The sequence below is a fragment of the Ovis canadensis genome, chromosome 15 (assembly GCF_042477335.2).
Source record: "Ovis canadensis isolate MfBH-ARS-UI-01 breed Bighorn chromosome 15, ARS-UI_OviCan_v2, whole genome shotgun sequence".
NCBI classification, from domain to species: Eukaryota; Metazoa; Chordata; class Mammalia; order Artiodactyla; family Bovidae; genus Ovis; species Ovis canadensis.
The window spans coordinates 68,732,659-68,753,812 of record NC_091259.1 but is presented as its reverse complement, the minus strand read 5'-3'; the positions used below and the strand labels follow the sequence as shown (position 1 = coordinate 68,753,812).

Below are 21,154 nucleotides of genomic sequence, written 5' to 3'. Positions count from 1 at the left end.
TATGATGACCATTGTCACCATCACCATCATTATCTCTGTGTACATCTCAGCAATGCTCCTTTCCTTTAAGCTGTTGTCATCTCACTTCTGTGTGTGTGTCTCTGTGGAAGTCATATTTTATTAAAATTTGGGGGAGCACAATACAGATACTCTAAAATGTATTTGTGCTCTAAATCTTAAAAAACCTCTTCACCTTGTGTACAGATACTGTTTATGTTGTAGAATATTTTCACAATCCTCTTATTGCTGAGGTTCATTTTTCTATTTGTATCTCCTTGTACAAGGAGAGCTCTATTGACAGGAGACATTAGTTTTCTTTTGTTCCCCTAAATTTTGACTTGGGAGCTGTAGGATCCTCCTGTATATCCTGAATCAGAATCAAATTGCTGCTGACTGGCTATTATTCAGCAAGGGGTGTGGGACTGCATTTAAGTCTTTCCTCCCACTGCTCCTGTCTGACTACTCCCTCTACAACAGGAATGTATTCTGGGATAATTTCTGTTACTGCTCAATTCAGTGCATCCATCCCTTGCTCAAAATACTGGGTGAAAAATTCAGTCTCTGAATTGCATTATCTCATCACTCTCTTGTCTTCCTTCATATTTCTGAACCATTTTCCAGATGCAAGATACCATAAGTTGCCCAGTTCTACAACTCAGTTGCTGTGAGCTGTGGCCCCTAATTTGATGTATAAAAAGAAGTATTAGGTGACTGGAGCTATGTGAACCTGGCCCTTTCATTTTGGGAGAGCTGCTGTCTGGCCTGGATGATAGGTAGAAGTCAGGCAGGTGTGTGGAAATGTCTTACTTTCCTCCTGCTCGCTTATATGTTCTGTCTTAAAGTCTTATGCACACTAATGGAACCACTCTTCAGGGTCTGGCAACAGGTTGAGTGATCTTTTTTAAAACTGTTGACACTTTGCATTTGTGCATGTGTTTTTTTACTGTTTCAGAGAAAATTGAGAGAAATTGAATCAGGCTCTAACAGATAGCTTTTTAATTTACCAATTAAAAAAAAAAACCTTTGATGATAATAGAATCATAGAATCCAAGACATATTAGACCAAAATTTGATTTTATAGTTGAAGAGACTGTTTTGTAGGCACATTGCCTGACTTGTTTGAGGTCAGACAGAGGCCAGAACCAGGTCAGTGCTTTTGTCCTTCTAGCGCATTGCTTATTGGAAAAAAATAATTGAGCTATTCTCACAAATCTAGATTCTTCAAGTCAAGATCTTTCACACTGAGCCATTTCTTAAACAGAAAGGAGTCTCTTCTATATGGAAAAATAGAGAACAATTTAACTTATATGCAGAGTACCTCATGAGAAATGCTGGGCTGGATGAAGCAAAAGCTGGAATCAAGATTGCTGGGAGAAATATCAATAATCTTAGATATGCAGACGACACCACCCTTATGGCAGAAAGCTAAGAAGAACTAAAAAGCCTCTTGATGAAAGTAAAAGAGAAGAGTGAAAAAGTTGGCTTAAAGCTCAATGTTCAGAAAACTAAGATCATGGCATCCAGTCCCATCACTTCATCGCAAATAGATGGGGAAGCAATGGAAACAGTGGCAGACTTAATTTTGAGGGGCTCCAAAATCACTGCAGATGGTGACTGCAGCCACAAAATTAAAAGATGCTTACTCCTTGGAAGGAAAGTTATGGCCAACCTAGACAGGACATTAAAAAGCATTACTTTGTCAACGAAGGTCCGTCTAGTCAAGGCTATGGTTTTTCCAGTGGTCATGTGTGGATGTGAGAGTTGGACTGTGAAGAAAGCTGAGCACCGAAGAATTGATGCTTTTGAACTGTGGTGTTGGAGAAGACTCTTGAGAGTCCCTTGGACTGCAAGGAGATCCAACCAGCCCATCCTAAAGGAGATCCAGTCCTGAGTATTCATTGAAAGGACTGATGTTGAAGTTGAAATTCCAATACTTTGGTCACCTGATGCAAAGAACTGACTCATTTGAAAAGACCCCGATGCTGGGAAAGATTGAAGGTGGGAGGAGAAGGGGACGACAGAAGGTGAGATGGTTGGATGGCATCACCGACTCAATGGACATGAGTTTCAGTAAACTCTGGGAGTTGGTGATGGACAGGGAGGCCTGGTGTGCTGTGCTTCATGGGCTTGCAAAGAGTTAGACACGACTGAGCAACTGAACTGAACTGGAGAGAACAAGAAGGACGAATCCACTGACAAGCACTGAAGTTCCTCACTGTCTAACCGCATTAGGGAACATTTGTAAACCCTTCTCATCTCCTTCTATACCTCTGTCTTTTCTTTTAAAATTTTTATCAGAGTATAGCTGATTTACAATGTGGTATTAGTTTCAGGTATACAGAAAAGTGAATCAGGATATATACATATATCCACTCTTTCTTCTTTTAAGATTATTTTCCCATATAGATCATTACAAAGTATAGAGAAGCGTTCCCTTTGCTACTCAGTATACCTCTTTCTAGCAATTATAAATAAAATGAATACTTATATCATGATAATAGTTCTCTTCAAGGAGTTGATTCTTTAATACTTAAACATGTTGTGACGTCGCACACCCACCCAGCATGTGTCTCCTTGTGTTTCAGCTCCTGAATGACTGCTCCTCTCGTCTCAAGCTGGCCCACCCGGCCAGAGCACTGTACACCCCCGACGGAGAGCCAATTCACTCATGGGATGACATAGAGCGAGACATGGTCATCTGTGTGTCTACAGGATGTAGCTTTAGAACGCAGCAAGGTATGAGTGATGATTTCTTTTCCATCATGTTTTTGAAGAATTAAAGCATTCACTTGTTTCTTCAAAGAGCTTTTTTTTTTTTTTACTGAATTTTATATCCCATCATGATGATTTTTAATGACCATCCTACTCCACACTTTTGTATGCCATATTACCAAAGTTAAATTCCATGTATTTATTTGCTGGAAGCTCACTGTTACCACTGTTTGATCTAAAGCATTCAACGAAAGTTCTGTTAGTCTTGAGTTTTATCCAAGGGGCTTTAGTTGTAGAAATTCTAAAAGGCCTCCTTTGAAGGTATTCATTTTTTAGCATGCATCCAAGGAAAGTGAGGCATCCTTGATTTCCTACTTTGCAAGTTATTTAAAACTTAATGTTTCTTTAAAAAACAAATATACACTTTATAGATTTATTTTGTTTACTAATAAGTAAATATATGCTTGTTTATTATCTTGTCTATCTTTCAATAATTTTTTTGATAAATGTTAGAAATGGAAGAGAATATAACATTTGGTATTAAACCAATTCGTATCTTTCATCCTACTTATCCTGAGGAATTTAAAACCCCTTTCTGGGGTAGGTCTACATTAACAAAGGCAGAATGTTCAGGATGTCCTGAAAAACTGATAACATTTTAAAAGAAATCAGAAGATTCAGGGGACATCATAGCAGTCCAGTGCTTAAGACTCTGTACTTCCACTGCAGGGGGCACAGGTTCAATCCTTGGTCCAGGGAACTAGGATCTCACATGCCACGTGATGTGGGGAAAAAAAATTAGAAATGAATTACCTGGGATTTTAAAAATAACTAATGTTAGGTTATCTCTTTTAAAAGCTACCATAAAATTATTATTCAGTTCAGTTCAGTTCACTTCAGTCGCTCAGTCGTGTCTGACTCTGAGACCCCGTGAATCGCAGCACGCCAGGCCTCTCTGTCCAACTCCTGGAGTTCACTCAAACTCATGTCCATCGAGTCGGTGATGCCATCCAGCCATCTCATCCTCTGTCATCCCCTTCTCCTCCTGCCCCCAGCCCCTCCCAGCATCAGGGTCTTTTCCAATGAGTCAACTCTTCGCATGAAGTGGCCAAAGTACTGGAGTTTCAGCTTTAGCATCAGTCCTTCCAAAGAACACCTAGGGCTGATCTCCTTTAGGATGGACTGGTTGGACCTCCTTGCAGTCCAAGGGACTCTCAAGAGTCTTCTCCAACACCACAGTTCAAAAGCATCAATTCTTCAGTGCTCAGCTTTCTTCACAGTCCAACTCTCACATCCATACATGACCACTGGAAAAACCATAGCCTTGACTAGATGGACCTATGTCATATATAAGATATATAAACCAAAAAATTTAAAAACAGTTGCAATCCTATCTTTACACTTAGCCTAGAAAGGGCAAAAATATAGGAATGAAAACTAAAATGCAGGAAGACAAGGATTTATGTGAATAGCTAACACTATTCTGAGGATACCACACAGATTCCCCCAGCACCATCCTACATCAAAGAAGGACATTAATCTTTATATTCTTTGTATTTGTCCCCATCATTCACCATTACACCTCACCCCAGTTCTTGGTGACCCTCGCTATGTAATTATTTAGAAGAATTACTTAGAATGAACCAGTGATGTTGTTCTTAACAGGAAGTACTAATTGACAGCTTTCTGTGTTCCATAGCTAATAAAAGAAATGTAAGCCAGGTTTCCTTCCCTGAAAGAGTTTTGGATCTAGTTAAGCATATGAACACACTTGAAGTAATTGACTAGTAAGTGGTGTGGTAGAAGGTACCTTCCTAGTCCTTTTGTTATTTATGCTTAATCTTTCGTACTCTTGGGATGGCCTTCTATTGCCTGGACCTCACCCTCCTGGCCCCACTGTATTCACTGGGCCTTTCAGATAAATAACAGGAAACCTATCCAGCTGCTGCTGCTGCTGCTAAGTTGCTTCAGTCATGTCCAACTCTGTGTGACCCCAGAGATGGCAGCCCACCAGGCTCCCCCGTCCCTGGGATTCTCCAGGCAAGAACACTGGAGTGGGTTGCCATTTCCTTCTCCAATGCATGAAAGTGAAAAGTGAAAGTGAAGTCGCTCAGTTATGTCCGACTCCTAGTGACCCCATGGACTGCAGCCCACCAGACTCCTCCATCCATGGGATTTGCCAGGCAAGAGTACTGGAGTGAGTTGCCATTGCCTTTTCCAACCTAGCCAGAGAGGTATCCAAAACACAGAGAGAAATGTAGGCTACCTTCCCAGAACCAAGCTTGTTACCCATAAAAACTGCAAAAGGAAAAGAGAAAACTGAAAATGCAAACATTACTCTTCTTACCATTTTCTTCCTTGTTAGCTCTGTAGACCTTTGACAAGGCTAAACAGACATTCATTTTTGCGTCTTCAATTCTTGAACCACATCGATTACTATGATGTGAAAGAGCTGTTTCTTCTCCTCTTAAAATGGGTCCTCATATTCCTTTAATGGTAAAAGTATTAGTGGTTTCCCCCAGTTGTCTAAGATCTTTTCAGTGGGTGACATATGTTCTAGAAAATCTAACTGATAGCAGAGAGTCTAACTTAGTTGCTATTAGAAAGTTATTTTATTATATGAACTGCCATTTTATTGTTTTTCCTGAAATAATTAAATGAGAAATAATCATTTGGTAGACATCTAAACACTCAGAATGCTTTAAAAAAGAGAGAAATGCTACTAGCATATATATACATGTACATATATACTCTTGTGAAGGGACATTTAATGAATCATGCTGTTCATAATTCTTCTGTGACCTACTGACTTAAGTATGTAGTAGAAAATAAGGCAGCTTGGGATTTTCAAAACTAAACGCCTAGTAAGAACTTATTTTATGTACTATAATGTAAAAACATTCAGCATGTGAAAGTAACCAAAGAATCACATTTGGTCTTTGAAAAATGGATTTGTTTTGGCACAACAAATCAGACACTGTTAGAATGGTGTCTTTCACACAAACCCCTAACGAAATTAAAAGAGTGCTTTATGCCATTTGTCTTCAGCTCTGAACATGGATCTCAATGCTGTGTTTACCATCTTTTCAGTGGGTTCAATTTTTAGACCACTTCTAGGTTAGCTTCCAATTCAGGCTTTATAAAAAGCTTGGAAGGAAGCCCTCTCTAGCAACTGCCATTCTGTAGAAATCCAAAGAATGTTAACACATATCTGATGTGATAAGCAAGTCAAGTGTGTAATGAGAGAGTCTGGCGTGGGAGTCGAGGGTTTCTGAAGGATCTTCGAGTTTTTCATCATCCTGAACTTTTAATTATTTGCCATAAATACATTGACTTGTCTCTCAAAATAATTTTTTTAACAGAGTTAAAGCAACTGGTGAAGATCAGAGCAAATTATGCCCGAATCTGCAGGCAGCAGGGCCCTCAAGCCACAGACATCATGCTGTCGCCATCCACAAAGCTGCATTCCCTGGTACCTTCACGCACTGAATTCCTAGCGGAGCCATCCTAGTTTGTGTTCTGTTTCACTGGGATAGGTGTGTGGACATACTTATGTGTTTGCTAGGATGTGATGTGATGATTAGCCATCGTTCTTAATTTTATACCGTACCCGCTCCATTTTACACAGTGGCATTTGATGCCTCAAATCTGTTCTTAGAAAGACAACAAAACTCGACAAAGCAATGACAGTGATCTATCTTAGGTGTATTTTCTCCCAGGAAAAGAAAAAGGAAAATATTTGTTATTACTGAAAAATAGTTTTGTGGGATCAAATAGCATATATTATTATATATATACTTTTTTATTCTTACATATAATTTGATAATAAAATGGACTAACAGTTGTAGTGTGTGTATATATATTTACATATGTATTTAAATTTAGTAGGAACAAGAGTAGTATATGTACTATATATATATAAATAATTTTATATTATTCATTTTACATGGGCTTCCCTGGTGGCTCAGGGGTAGAGAAACTGCCTCTCAGTGCAGGAGACCTGGGTTCGATTCCTGGGTCTGGAAGAGTCCCTGGAGAAGGAAATGGCAACCCATTCTAATATTCCTCCCTGAGAAATCCCATGGACAGAGGAACCTGGCAGAATACAGTCAATGGGGGTCACAAAGCATCAGACATGATACAGTGACTAAGCAACAACAGCAAAATATTTTTTATTCTTATATATAATTTGATAATAAAATAGACTGATAATTGTAGTGTATATATATATATATAGTTATATTTAGTAGGGTCAAGTAGTATATGTACTATATATATAAATAAATCTATATTACATATATAAATTATATATATATATCTATAATTTGATAGTAACAAAGACTCTTTGACTACCTAATGCTAAATTTGAGTCAAACTGACATTTTTCTGGCTCAGCCACTTTATTTTTCAAGGTTCCATGCTAAAATCCTACATTTGCTAAATGAAAATGAAATGGCTGGTGGCCACCAAACCCCACATGAATTGCTTTCTCCTCTTCCCACTTCCCCTTGGTTTGGCCTGTGGTAATAGGACTCCTCACGAGCACAGCTAGATGTTGTTCACAGAGTGAAGCTGGATCATTTCTGACGTAAGCTCAGTAACCAAAAGCCGTGGACTGTGTCCTGAATACCGAAACTTAGGGAAAGGATATATGCACCACTTGAAGGGAAAAAATCATGTGGGGATTTTTCTTAAGGGGTCAAGGGAGCTCCTTAGCAGTCATATGTAACAATACTACAGGAAGATAATTTACCTTTTAATTTCTTTCTGCTATGAAGAAAGAATTATTTTTTAAGAAAAATATCAGTGACACACCAGAGTTTGGTTTCTAGTTCTGGTAAAAAAAAAAAAAAAAATGTTCCAGAGAAATGCTCTTCTTTTTTCCTCTGAAAGCCTTTGGCATCTCCATCTGAGTATAAATCGCAGCCTGGCTAGAAGTGTACAGAATGGCTCATCTGGCTCACTCCTCAATCCACCACTGTAATGTGGTGCAGGAAGGCAGTAGATCATTTCTACTGAAGGGGGCTCTTGGTAATCGCTGCAAAAGGCCTAGCATTTACTCCCAGTCTGCAAATCAGTCAGGTCGCATGAATAAATTCCTGCTGCCTCTGACACTGCTAAAAGCAGAGCACATTGAGGCAAAATTTCAAGTTGCATACACAATAATTTGCCCTTTTGCAGACCTCTTCTCTATGTGTTGTGCAGTGTTAGAGATGTGAAGGCATTCCAGGACACCTTTGTGATACATATGAAAGAAAGATCGCACGTGCCCCTATTTCGCTTTTCCTTTTGTTGAACGAGAAGGGTTAAGGAACATGCTCCCGGTCACAAAGTGGGCCAGTAGGATTCTTACCTGCTGGGCCTCTTCTTATAAAAACTGGATTACAATCCCCAGAGACATAGAACTAGTTTTATTTTTTTCCAGATTCCTTGAAAAGAAGGGCATTTCTCTAGGTGAAAAAGTACCTATCATTTTGCTGCCAAGGAAAAGTTGATTTGCTATGAAAATGCTGTGATTTCACCATGGGTCAAATGCGCAGATTCTTGTGAAGTCTTCACTGTAGTGTGTGAACATGTCTGAAGCGAAAATGGGTAATATCACACAACACTGTATCAGTGTACCAGGAGACGTAAGGCAAAACTCTTAACTGAACTTTTCTATTACTCGTAAATGTGATTTTAGATGTAATATAACAGTCATCAACACATCACATTTTACCAGCAAGGCAGTGACATGTACTTTGTTGACGATGGCTTACGCAGAGTATCTTGGCAGTTCGTAGCCATTTTTAACTTCAGACTAAGAACAGCCCTGCTCTTTATTATTGACCTTCTTCTATGATCGCCTGGATCATGTGGACTGACACCACTAAAAGCAGAGCACACTGAAGCAGATTTCAAGTTGCATACACAACAGTTTGCTCTTTTGCCCTTCTATGATCACCAACCATGTGGACTGGAGGGCAGTTACTCTACCTTCAGCAAGAACTATAGGATAAGACTATTTTAATTCAATTCAACCCTCCGAGGATTTTAATAAACCCAGTAATTTCCTTTGGGGACATGCTTATCAAATTTGAATCAGCCTCATATATATAAGTCACATTTCAATATTTTTCTATCAACTGGAAATCATTTATTATTAAATACTAAAGCAACCATCCTCAAGTCTGTGGTGTTCTCCCGAAATTTATTTCCTGCTGGTTTGCAAACACCCTTAAGTTGATCCAGATGTTAATCAACTATGTACCCGCGTTTGTGATTGTCCTTGGGAGAAAGAATTTTCTGGATGTTTCTGTCCCACCTCTAGCCTTTGTTACCTGATTAAGTGTTGGGATGAAGCTGCATATTTTTAAGTAAACTAACTGAAAACAATGTGTCTGAATGCTTGACAAACATTTTGAAATTATGGCACCATTTATAAATAAGTGTTATATCTGTGTACTTATGGCAGGTTTATAAAACAGGACATGTTAGAAGTGATTCAAAATCCAGATGTAGTTTTGTGGCGTGATAACCCTGAATTTCCATTTTGTTCTTGATTGTTCATAATTACTGAATATTTTTTTGTATGGATCAAGAAAACAAAGCAAACAAGCAAACCACAACAAAAAGGTAAAAATACCTCTGCTCTCTTTTGCAAGAGAATCACTTAGAAATTGTGGCCAGTGGCAGCAGCATTTGTAAGCTAACCTTTATTAGTAGCCCCGTGTGCTGCTGAATGTTATTGAGACTTATAGTTCACCCAAACAGTATGTTTTTTTCTGACATCATTTAGAAGGGAGTGATCAAACCACGTAAGTCCATGTTATTCTAGATCTTCACAAATCAGATGTAAATGTCCTCAGTTAAACGGAATTTGGACCCAGTGGTGATCCTCAGTTGTTTTTATTAAATCAGTGGCTCTAGTTCCCTCCTGCCTCTGAGCAGATCTCAACGCCTCCTCAAGTGGGGTTTAGCAGAAAGAAAGAGCAGCAGTTTTGTTCTCAAAAAGCAATAAGCGAGAATTCTAAGTAAAAGGCCTGGTTTGGGGCTGCTTGGCCAAAAGCAAACGCAAAGCAGAATCAACAAAGACCACTCAGGTGAGTGCTGATGAGAGTAAAGTAATGACGGACATTCAGTGGTTGCCTGCTGCCAGCTACAGTATTTCCTAGGTCTGTGAGTCTGTAATATGAAACACTATCAATAGGCTGTCACCCTGTGCCATGTGTGCAAATAGAAATATATGAGGAGAGAAGAAGTGCTTATGCCCAGGGTGCGACTGGGTTGGGGGAGGGAGGAAGAAAGGAGACAGGAAATTATATTTATATGGCAAGTACAGTGGTGATTCTGAATTGGATGTGCTATCATTCATTGTCCGCTGCATTCTTGTGCTGGTTTAGGGGTATATAGATGGTTCAGTCAACCGCTGGATCGATCAGGTCCTGACTTAGCAGTCCGAGACTTCCCTGGTGGCTCAGACAGTAAAGAATCTGCCTGCAATGCAGGATGCCTGGGTTAGACCCCTGGGTTGGGAAGGTCCCCTGGAGAAGGGAATGGCTACCCACTCCAGTATTCTTGCGTGGGGAATTCCATGGACAGAGGAGCCTGGCGGGCTATAGTCCATGGGGTCGCAAAGAGTTGGACATGACCCAGCAATGAACACTGTCTCTAGCAGCCCCAGAAGTTTTGAACTTGGGGTTTTAACCCCAGCAAAATTGTCCAAAAATGTCAGCTCTGGGCAGACCCTCGCTAGAACAGTTGAGGGGTCAATGTCTAGATGCCACCACCAGCAGTTCTCCTTAATTACCCTGCAGACTCTGCCAGAAAGAATGGAGGAGAGGTGGGAGCCTTACGGAACTGCTAGGATTAGTACCCCCGAAGCATAAGATTTGATTCTCTGCGTTCATCGCTCCCACTTTTTCCCTGCCTCCTTCCAGTGCCTCTCTCCAGTGCTTGCCTTTTGGTCTTCTCCTCAATCTCCCTTACTTTTTCTCTTCTCTGTGTGTCTTAGTCGCTCAGTCGTGTTCAATTTTTTGCAATCCGTGGATCGTTGCTTGCCAGGCTCCTCTGTCCATGGAATTATCTGGGCAAGAATACTGGAGTGGGTTGTCATTTCCTACTCCAGGGGATCTTCCTGACCCAGGGATAGAACTGGGTCTTCTGCATTGCAGGCAGATTGTTTACCGTCTGAGCCACCAGGGAAGCCCCTTTTCTCTTCTAAGGGCCTTTAAATCCTGTCTTTCATTTTAACAATAACTCTCCCCATAGCAATTTGTGGATCAGCGAGGGATGCTTCCGTAATATGATTCTCAGAGCTTCCTGTGCATGTGTCGCCTGGGGAACTTGATAAAATACAGAGTCCCAGGCTCAGTGGTGGAAATTTTTCTTCTGTACCCCTGAAGTGGAGCAAGGAGTCTGCAGGTAGCAAGCCCCAGTCATGGAGGATGGTAGCTGACCACACGTGTGGAAACTCGGCCAGGGTTCTGTGCTTGTGAGCTGGGCATGGCTCAAGCACTAAACACCAATTCTGAGAACACTGTGGCCCCTTTTACCTTGGTGTTCAGGGGCTATGAAGGCAGAGAAGCAATTACTGCCTGTGTGGGGGTTGGAGTCTAAATGCTGTCATGTTTACTCCTCACTGTTTCCTTGAGAAAGAAAGGAGTTGGAAACTAACCACCCAGAGATGGTAACCAGGACGTAAACACTGGAGGAAACACGAGGGAGTTTGAGGTGCCGAAGCCTCCCATGTTAAATAAGCTGCCGTCAGTGCTGATAACATCTGCTATTTTAAAGGTCTCAGAAATAATGTCAGGGCTATGGTACATGAATCGAAGAGCAGAGTAATTTTGAAGGTGGGGAAATATCCAGCTTCCTGGGGTTTTCTTATGCATTTTTGTATGTACAAACTGAGAGAGCTGTGGAACAGGGACAGGGGTCTTATTTACCAAAGTAACCCTTTCTCCCAGCAGATAAAGAATCTGCCTGCAATGCAGGAGATGCAGGAGACATGGGTTCGATCCCCAGGTGGGAAAGATCCCCTGGCGAAGGGAATGGCAATCCACTCCAGTATTCTTTCCTAGAAAATCCCATAGAAGGAGCCTGGTAGGTTACAGTCCATAGGGTTGCAAAGAGTCCGGCATGACTAAGCAACTAAGCACATACAACCCTTTCTCCAGTGAAGGAGCTGCTTACTATGGGGAAGGCTGAGCCTCTCTCGTCTATGTTTCCTCCAGGTTTAGTTAATACAGAAGTCTGAGCCACCCACATCCCTGGCAGGCTCATCTAACAGTGTACAATTCCATGGGATATTATTTCAGTTCAATAGCAAGGGCTCTCAGAAAAATTAATTTTGAGAGTAGTTCTCTTGTCCCATAAATGAAATCCATATAGGTTGGGAGATACTTTCGTTAGAAGACAGAAGCTGTAAAGAAAATAAGCTTTTCGAAGACCTAATTCATATGTTTCTACCTCCAGATACTGTTCTGGGTACTGGGCATGTAAAGGTGCATTAAGTAGGTGGGTGACTACTTAAATAGTGAACAGGCTGTGATGTTGGGGTGACAAGCATGAGTTGAGGTGGGAGGGGTGGGCACCAGCCCAGACTGTGGAGGGCCTTGCAGGTCATGCTAACTAGTCTGGGTTTTTCTATTTTAAGTGCAGTGGTTAAAGGGAACTATTAATAACATGAAAGCTGCACTAGACGTTGTATGTTAAATTAAGCTTGCTCAGGTTACACGTTAGAGACACACTCAATTTACCTCCGGAGGTGGAGGTTTGTTAGGAGGATTAACAAAGAAAGGGGAAAGCATGGGAGAGCCCAGTACACAGGCTTCATGGTGGTTTCTGTTCCAGAGACACAGCCTGACTCTGTCCAAATGGGCACCTCGTAGTTCACCCTTCCTCTTCCTCACATGTGCTTTCCTCTGTACTTTTTTTTTAAGTCAATGAAATTTTATTAAGTCAATGGAATGTATTTACTTGGGATTTTATGTGTTACAATAGCTAAAGTTGTCCTATGTAGTGTATTCTACAGAGCAATATTTTTTTTTTTCCAATAATGGATTCAAAGAATTTTAACTACATCTTCAGAATGAGAACTGTTCTCCTAGTACAAGCTAAGTGATACCTGTCCTTCTTGATCTGTGAGTTTCCTAAGACGCTCACTTGTCTTCTCTCAGGGCTTCTGCTGCCTCCCGGCTTCTGTTTCCTGCCTCCCCTTTGTATTTCTTTTGGCTCTAGGGCCACTCTACCCTCTGAATTACTTCCTTTGTGTCTCCTGATGGAAGACTGAATGGTTGGAGGCCAGCCAGTAGCTGCCTTTTACTCATTCCGTTAGATTAGGATGTCAAGGATCCCATGATACAAAGCACAGCTTGCCTGTGTAGGCCATGGTGGTGTGGGCTGATCCTTCCTCAGGAAGCTGTGGACCTGGCTGGCATGTGGGGCTCCATGGTATTTGCAGTATAAAACCCATAATTCTGCTCTTGTTATGATTCTTTTCTCCCTTCACCCCTGAGGGATGAAATTAGCATGGTATCCGCTAGGCTGACTCTATTCCTCTTCAGTCAATAAGAAGCTTGTCCTTGGGTGCATCCTCAAATTTGATTTTGATCGTGTAACATTGGTGGTCTTTGCTATACAAGCAACATGACCTTGAAGATGGAATCTGTGACTTTGCTTACAATATCAGGATAGACTCTTAAGTTATACTTTTGAATACAAGCAAGTCTGTCTGAGGAAGTGGATTTTGCAGAGACATCCTGGCAAAACTTAAGACACTCTGTCATCTAGGGAATTTTCGCAAATCAATTCAGAAGTCAAATACCTTTTTTTTTAATCAGACTTTTCCTTGCCTCTTGTTTAATGCAATCATTTTGATAGGCTGGATTCCATTCTGGATTTCGATTTTTGTTATCATACCTCCTTCTGTCTCCACTCTGCAAGGTCAGCCTGGCTAGCAACTTCCTCAATGCCGAAATGTGAGTTCTACTCACTGAACTTGACTGTCATCAAGTGTGTTTGAGTTGCCAATCCTTGTTACATTCCAGGACACCCAAGGAGTGGCATTCCCTGTTAGATATTGCCCAGTTCCCATGAAAAAGTTGATATGGGCCACAGTGATGTATTGGACTAAAGCTGTGTGTTTAAGAGGCATCCTAGGAAGGCATTCTCAGCGGCAGTGGGGAAGAATCAGCGCAGTGCGCAAGACAGCATGAGCAGCAGGCTGCAGCCCCGCCCTCTGTCTCACTCCGGACATGGCAACAAAAGTCGATTTTCATTTCAGCAACTTGCAGCTGTGTTTATGAGAAAAATGGGAGGCGTCTATGGGACTTTTAAGTGCTTCAAAGTTGTTTACTTACACTTCAGCCACTGCCATTGCTTCCATGGACAATTCTGGTGGTTTTTCTAACTAGTCATGGTGTAAGCCCAGCCTCACTCCTCTCCAATTCTTTATCCAAGTAGTAGCCAGAATGATCTTTCTGGAATGAAAATCAAATCATGTTACTGTCTTGCCTAAAATCTTCCAGTGGCCCTGGACTGTCATCTAAATGTAGAATACACTCCTCCCACGCCTTGGGAAGACCATGCTCCCCTCGCCGTGCAGTCTGTTTTGTTACTCCTGTGTCCACAGAGATTTGTATTCCACTCATCCTAAAAGTGCCCTTGGTTCCCTCAGATCGTGTGTTACCTATACATATTCTCCTCCGACAGCTTTCTGGGGAAAAGTCCCTGACCCCTCCTTACACCCAGTTCTGTTGGGAACTGCCTTCCATGTGCTCCCCCTTTGCTTACCTCAACTGTAGCACTTACTACTGTTGACATAGCCATTCTTCCGCTGGTTGGTAAACTCCTTGAATGAAAGGCCAGCTTGTTCACATCTATATTTCCAGTGCCTGAATATTCCATATCATATTGTTGTAGCCATGCGTTCCGGGAAACAAACTCACTCAGAAGGACAGTGCAGATAGTGGAGTGCAGTTTATGACACCGGCGGGGTCAAGGCAGAGTCTCCTCTTAGCCAAGGACCCCGACCAGTTTTTGTGAAAACCTTATATACTCTAAGTGTATGTTTGGCCCAAACCCACCTCCCCAAATTCCCTGAAACTAGTCTGAACAAAGGAAAAGAAAGATACAGCCAAAGTTAACCCGTGATTCATATGCCTTAAGCCTAGGTAGTTAATTAACAGTGGACAATTATCAATAGGCCTGTGGTCATACCCAATAAGCATAATAGAATTTATGATTCTGTTTGGTTACACAGATAATTAGGGTATTCTCTTGGGCAACAGAGAGTCTAGGTATGAGCCCTTGGGCTCTTCCATCCAGGGGGTCTGGTTTTTCAGTTGGTATGTCATTTCCGTAGATCCTGGGCATACAGCTCAAAGTCCACAGTCCGGCCCAAGATGGAGTCCTGTTTTTAAGATGGAGCCTGTTCTGTCTGTTTCCTCTTTGAATATAGTAGGCATTAAGGGATGTTTGTTGAATGAATGTAAGGTTTAAGATAACTGGTTAGTTAAAAAAAGTTCCTGCTTTTTAGTAGGAGCATTGAATCAGAGTTTGATTTGCTTGTAGAATTTTCTCCTCCTCACATGCATTGTTATGGACTAAATGTTTGTGTCCCCCACTCCAAATCTGTATGTTGAAACCCTATGCTCCAATATGATGGTATGAGGAGGTGGGATCTTCGGGAGGTAATTAAAAATAGGTGAGATCATAAGGATGGGGCCCTTCTGCATGGAATTAGTAGTGCCTTTGTGAGAGTCACGAGGGAGCTTACTTCTTTGCTCTGCTATCTGCCTTGTAGGATATAATGAGAGGTCAGCACAGAAGACAGCTCTCACCATAACGTGACCGCACTGGCACTCTGATCTCTGACTTCCAGGGTCCAGACCTGTGAGAAATAAATTTCTCTTGTTTATAAGCCTATGGAACTTTGTTATAGGGCTTCCCTGGTGCCTCAGCCAGTTAAAATATTGCCTGCAATGCAGGAGACCTGGGTTCAATCCCTGGGTTGGGAAGATCACCTGGAGAAGGAAATGGCAACCCACTCCAGTATTCTTGCCTGGGAAATCCTATGGACAGAGGAACCCGGTGGGCTTCAGTCCACAGGGTTGTAAGAGTTGGGTGTGACTTAGCAACTAAACCGCCACCACTTTGTTATAGCAATCTGAGAAAAGACACACATCACATCCACCTACAGAATATATCACATAGCTTTCTTATAAAATGAGTCTTGTACACAATGAGACAGTATAGGCTGATTATATTTCTTTTTTCAACAAGTGAAACCAAAGCAATGTTGATTATGTTCCCTTCTTTACCCACTGTAACTTTTAAAACACTCCTAAGGCCTGCTAGGATGGAAAACACTCTTCTCCCATCATCACCCAGACGGACCCTTAACTGCTTGCCTGACTCGGCTGCAGGCAGCCCAGCTTGGGAGAGAAGACATGTCACCCCCTTGCACAAGTGTGATGATTTGTGGCTGAGAAGGGAGAGCATGCTCTCTGAACCACATGCCCCCTGGTGCAGGCAGGCTAAGGAAAGATGAATGGCATTATAAGACAGACATCTGAATGTTTCGTATTAAATTAGTCCCACAGAGCACCCATAATTCTCATTCCATAAATCACAAGGTAAAGTAAACCCACTCCCAGGTTAGGCTGTTGTGACTTTGGCCTGTGGTGTCACAGATAATCTGCGAATAGTTAAACATTTGTCTGAAATGGTAATAATTTTCAGCATACTTACTCAGTGGCAGAGAGGTGACCCAGATTGATCTCTGTTGCCAGAAACAGCATGTAAATGGGAGTCAGCCAATTCAGGAGATTTTGCAAACAAGAGTCGCCACCCCCTGGCCCCTCGGCCTACTCTGCCACTGCTGAGGTGAGCTCCACCAGGAGCTGTTAAGTCCTCAGGGCTAAGATGAGCAAGCTTCAGCCCCCACCAGAGAGCAGACTGACTGCCCCTTTTTTGAATGAACGGCGGTCCAGCTCCGTTTTGAAGTCCACTTTCACCTTGGCTTGGTCTAAGCATCATAGAGCTAGGAAGGGGCTCAATTCCACGAAAGCTACATTTCTCTTCAGGCAAAGGTTATTCTGAGGATATTTTACATGTCTTTGGATCTATTCTGGTTCTTTCATTTCTGGGCTGGCTCTGTGAGGAGGGGAAACCATAGAATGGAAGGAACATAAACTGCTGTTGATAAGACCATTCAACTTGATGCCAGCTGGAGCCGTTCGACCTGCTGCTTCCTCATCCATAAAATAAGGAGAGTCGATTCTTCCATCTCTAAAGTCCCACTCAGCTTTAAAAGTCTGATTCTGATTCAGTCGCTAGATGAGACTGGGCAACAAGCGTTGTGCCAGCCACTATTCCAGCTGACCAGGGAGCCTGTCTCTCTGCTTGGCAGTCTTTATACAGGTGTTTACTAGGACCTGCATCCAGATTCTCCACACCCACAGAGTTCCAACCCAGATTTCACCAGAGTGACAGAGGGAGGCCACAACACAACTTAGGGAGGGCCGAGGACCAGAGGTGGTTCCTTCCAGGAAAAGATCTTGGTGTCAAGACCTGAGTAGAATCTTGCCTCCTGCACTGTTGGGCAAGCCCGTTGGTATAAGCATCAAATAAGATCAACTATAAACATGGATGGGGAAGGTCACTAACACTGTCAGAGCGTATGCACCTGGCCAGGCACCCTGCTGGACTTTCAAACTGTTGTTGTTGCTTTCATTCTATACTGATGACCACCCTTGGAAATAGGTGGTTTTTTCCTGCTTCTACTTTTACATTTTACGAATGGGGAAGCTGAGCTCCTGAGAAGGTGAAATAACTTGCCAAAGCCCTCAGCTGGTCAAGGGAAGAGCTGATATTTGTACCCAGATCTGTCTAATCACATAGCCTGTAGAAATTTCAGATATGATTATTGGCAATTATAAAACTGGGTTCGATGACTTCACTGGATGCCTTTAAAGAATAATTTTATGGTTTAGTCACTGCCTGCTTAGAAAATTTCCCTGATGACAGCTGAGTTAGGCATAATGAGCTACATTTGGACGCCCAACCTGAGGGAGTGGAGGGCACTGCCTTGTTCATAGGAGAGGAGCCTCACTGGCTTATCAGGACATGATAAGCCCGCTAGGGTATCTCACTTCTCTGATCTAATGGCTGTAGTCATCTGTGTATTAGATGCTAGGGCTAGTACCACAGGCTAGTGGCTTAAACAACAGAAATTTCTCTTCCCACAGTTCTGGGGTCAGAATTCTGACTTCCAGGTGTCAGGAGGACTGGCTCCTCTGAAAGGTGTGAGGAAAGGATTTGTCCCCTGCCTCTGCTCTGGCCTTTGGTGATTTGCAGACAGTCTGGTGTTCCTTGACTTGTAGAATCATCGTCCCAATCTCTGCCTCATCTTCATGTGGCACCGTCCACATGTCCTGTGTCCAAAAGTCCCCACTCATATTGGATTAGGGCACCTCATCTTCTTTAATTACATCTGCAATGACCCTATTTCCAAATAAGAGTGCATCCTGAGATACTGGGGTTTAGGACTTTGACATGTGGATTTTTGGTGGGAAGGCACAATTCCACCCATAACAATCAGTAATGAAAGTCTGAACCCTCACTCACACAAGCACTTCATCTGAGCACAGGTGCTCTACCATTAAAGATTGCAACACTCTCTCTTGATGGCATGTCTCTCTCCCTTTTATGTCTTTCTTGTTTCTTACTAACACTGAAGTCTGATATTAATGGAAAAACCATTAAAAAAAAACTATTATCCTATGAGGTAAAGTGAATGCACTCAACTGTGAAAGGAAGACTTATCGATCAATTTCAGTTAAACCTTGCTTGTCTGACACTTTGTAGCTAAGGAATGTGTTTTTATTGCCTGGCCAGATAGTTCAGATTTCCGGTCAGTCTTAGTAAAGACCCCTTTTATAACAATGATAAAATTTTATCACAGAGCTATGAAAACAAAATTAGATTTCATAACTCACATCAGGCCTTGAAGGCAATGCCTCTATAAATTTTACAAACCTTATCAACTTTTAATGCACCTATTCTGACAAATATTTTTAAAGTAGCAACTTCTGTTGAACTTCATATATATGTGCATTTGTATATAAATAAGTGTATATATGTGTGTATGTGTATAATATATTTATTCCCCCCCCTTGTCTTTCTTTCTCCCTCTCCCCCTTACAGGAAAGAAAACTTTCTCCACCTACTTGGAAACAGAAAACCGTGATAGAAAGTCCAATTATTTAGATTGCTGAAGACTTCGAATTTAGGAAAATCCAAAAGAAATCTGAGTAGTTTACTTAAAAATTTAGTGCTAGAATTTATCCTTCAAAATAACTGTGTTTTTCATGGGCAGACACTGATTAGTTATCCATAAATTCACAATAAGACATAATTAATGGGCAGTGTTAGCCACAGGGATTTTGTATTCTAGTGAAAACCTGTATACACTCAGTAAATTTTCCATTCTATAGCATGGACTGTTGGGGGAAAAGATGCCTATATATTGAGCACGTTTTTTCTCTCCAAGTAGATGATAATTGCCTAGAGGGCTGCTGCTGCTGTTGCTAAGTCGCTTCAGTCGTGTCCGACTCTGTGTGACCCCAGAGACGGCAGCCCACCAGGCTCCCCCGTCCCTGGGATTCTCCAGGCAAGAACACTGGAGTGGGTTGCCATGTCCTTCTCCAATGCATGAAAGTGAAAAGTGAAAGTGAAGTCGTTCAGTTGTGTCTGACTCTTCGCGACCCCACGGACTGGAGCCTACTAGGCTCCTCTGTCCATGGGATTTTCCAGGCAAGAGTACTGGAGTGGGGTGCCATTGCCTGAGAACCTTATTTTTACTTACTCGGGACGGGGCTCAGTGACAATGCCCAGCAGCCCCACTACCAGAGCAACGTGATGGGAAGACAAGGTTCAGCCAACTTCCACCCTTGTGCTAAACCACAAACCAAAATTACAGCAGTACAAGGGGAATAGAGGGTCTGCTGTATAGAACTGTGTTTCAGTCAGCTGTTGAGGAGCTATAGTCCTCAGAGTCAAGTTAAATCGAGTTATAGTTAGTCCCTCCTGCTTTTCAGAGGCAAGAAACACTTCAAAACTGAGCAAATGAAATAAATTTCATGGTGTAAACTAGGCATCACATATTCTTAAAATGTGTCTATGATGATTATACATTTTGGTCTCAAATGCCAAGTTAGAAGAAACATCCAAAAATTATGTGAAATGACTTATGGATGTATTGACAACATTCAAAACCTCAGTAGACGGTTGTAAAGGAGTCATACTGTTTTGGTTCATGTACTCCTTTGAGCATTTTTGGAAAAGCCATAAACTTACAAAATGACATACAAAAAATAATTTTCTCATGCCGTTTCATGGCGTTCACAGACCCACCAGAAAAACATTAGTGAACTTCCAAACAAGGAACTGATAGAAAATATTTCTGACATCTTTAAGGTTTGCAGGGGGACATAGGATCCATACCTCTCAGTGGAACATTTCAAAACATCAGCAGAGGCAGATTCTAACTTTCACTGTGGTAATGTTACCTTGCTGTATTCAAAAATGATAAACCGCGATGATTTCTTAACATCTTTGACTGTGGTTTTTGCATCTACGGATCTTAAGTGGGAAAAGATATGGAAAGATAAACTTCTTCAAACAGTGTTGTTCATTTTGGGCATTCCTTAGAGAAAGCACTTATTACCTGGAAGGAAAAAGCTAATTAAGTTGACGTTTCTTACAATCACAAAGCCATTTTTACTTGCTACTCTTTTAGACAGAAGGGAATACATGCTGTTTCCCTTTTGTCTGTCAGGAGAATAACAGGGAACGCCGACAGCCCTGGAAGTTGGGAGCTGAAACTGAGCAGATGAGTGGCTGCAGGTGTTCAGAACCTGCCCCGAAGTCACTGCTGCTCAGCTGAAGTGAAACACGGTGTCCTGAGAACCCCCATTTGTGCTTTCTCCTCTTTCATAAAATAGTGACATTGTCAAATGTTTAGATGCTTGGATTATTTTATTCCAAGTCATGTTACGACTCTACTTCACTTAATTTAGTCAATGTGTGCTGTACAGTCAGAAACAATGTTAAAATGTTATTTAACCCCCATTTAAGGTTTTGTTTAGAAACTTCCTTAAAACAGTAAAATCTTTATATGAAAATAAGTTGGATTCTGATTTAATTTCACTGTCCTTGGCTGGAGTTCGCCGATTAGAAGAAGACAATGGATCTGAAGCTAAAGATGCCTGCACAGTGCCCTGAGTGCTCTCTGCTGTGTTCCCAGAGCCCCGCATGGAGTCTGCAACACAGTAGGTGCTCATTAAATCTTTGTTAAGCATCAAATGAGGAGCTGAGTTTCAACCCTTACTGTGCTTCTTACTACCCATGGGACATATCTATTTTCTCATCTGTGAAATGAGAATAATATTTCCTT

The 21,154-nt window shown here is 41.7% G+C and overlaps 1 protein-coding gene across 1 annotated transcript in view; it reads left to right on the top strand.

Annotated features, from left to right (window-relative positions):
* Positions 1 to 20,310, top strand: part of DCDC1 (doublecortin domain containing 1) — a 482,101-nt gene extending 461,791 nt beyond the window's left edge. The window contains exons 37-39 of the mRNA XM_069554647.1: positions 2,586 to 2,736; positions 6,075 to 6,248; positions 18,904 to 20,310. Coding sequence (XP_069410748.1) covers positions 2,586 to 2,736; positions 6,075 to 6,223 — 300 coding nt within the window. The 3' untranslated portion in view covers positions 6,224 to 6,248; positions 18,904 to 20,310. The remainder of the gene's footprint in view (positions 1 to 2,585; positions 2,737 to 6,074; positions 6,249 to 18,903) is intronic.
* The last annotated feature ends 844 nt before the right edge of the window (positions 20,311 to 21,154 follow it).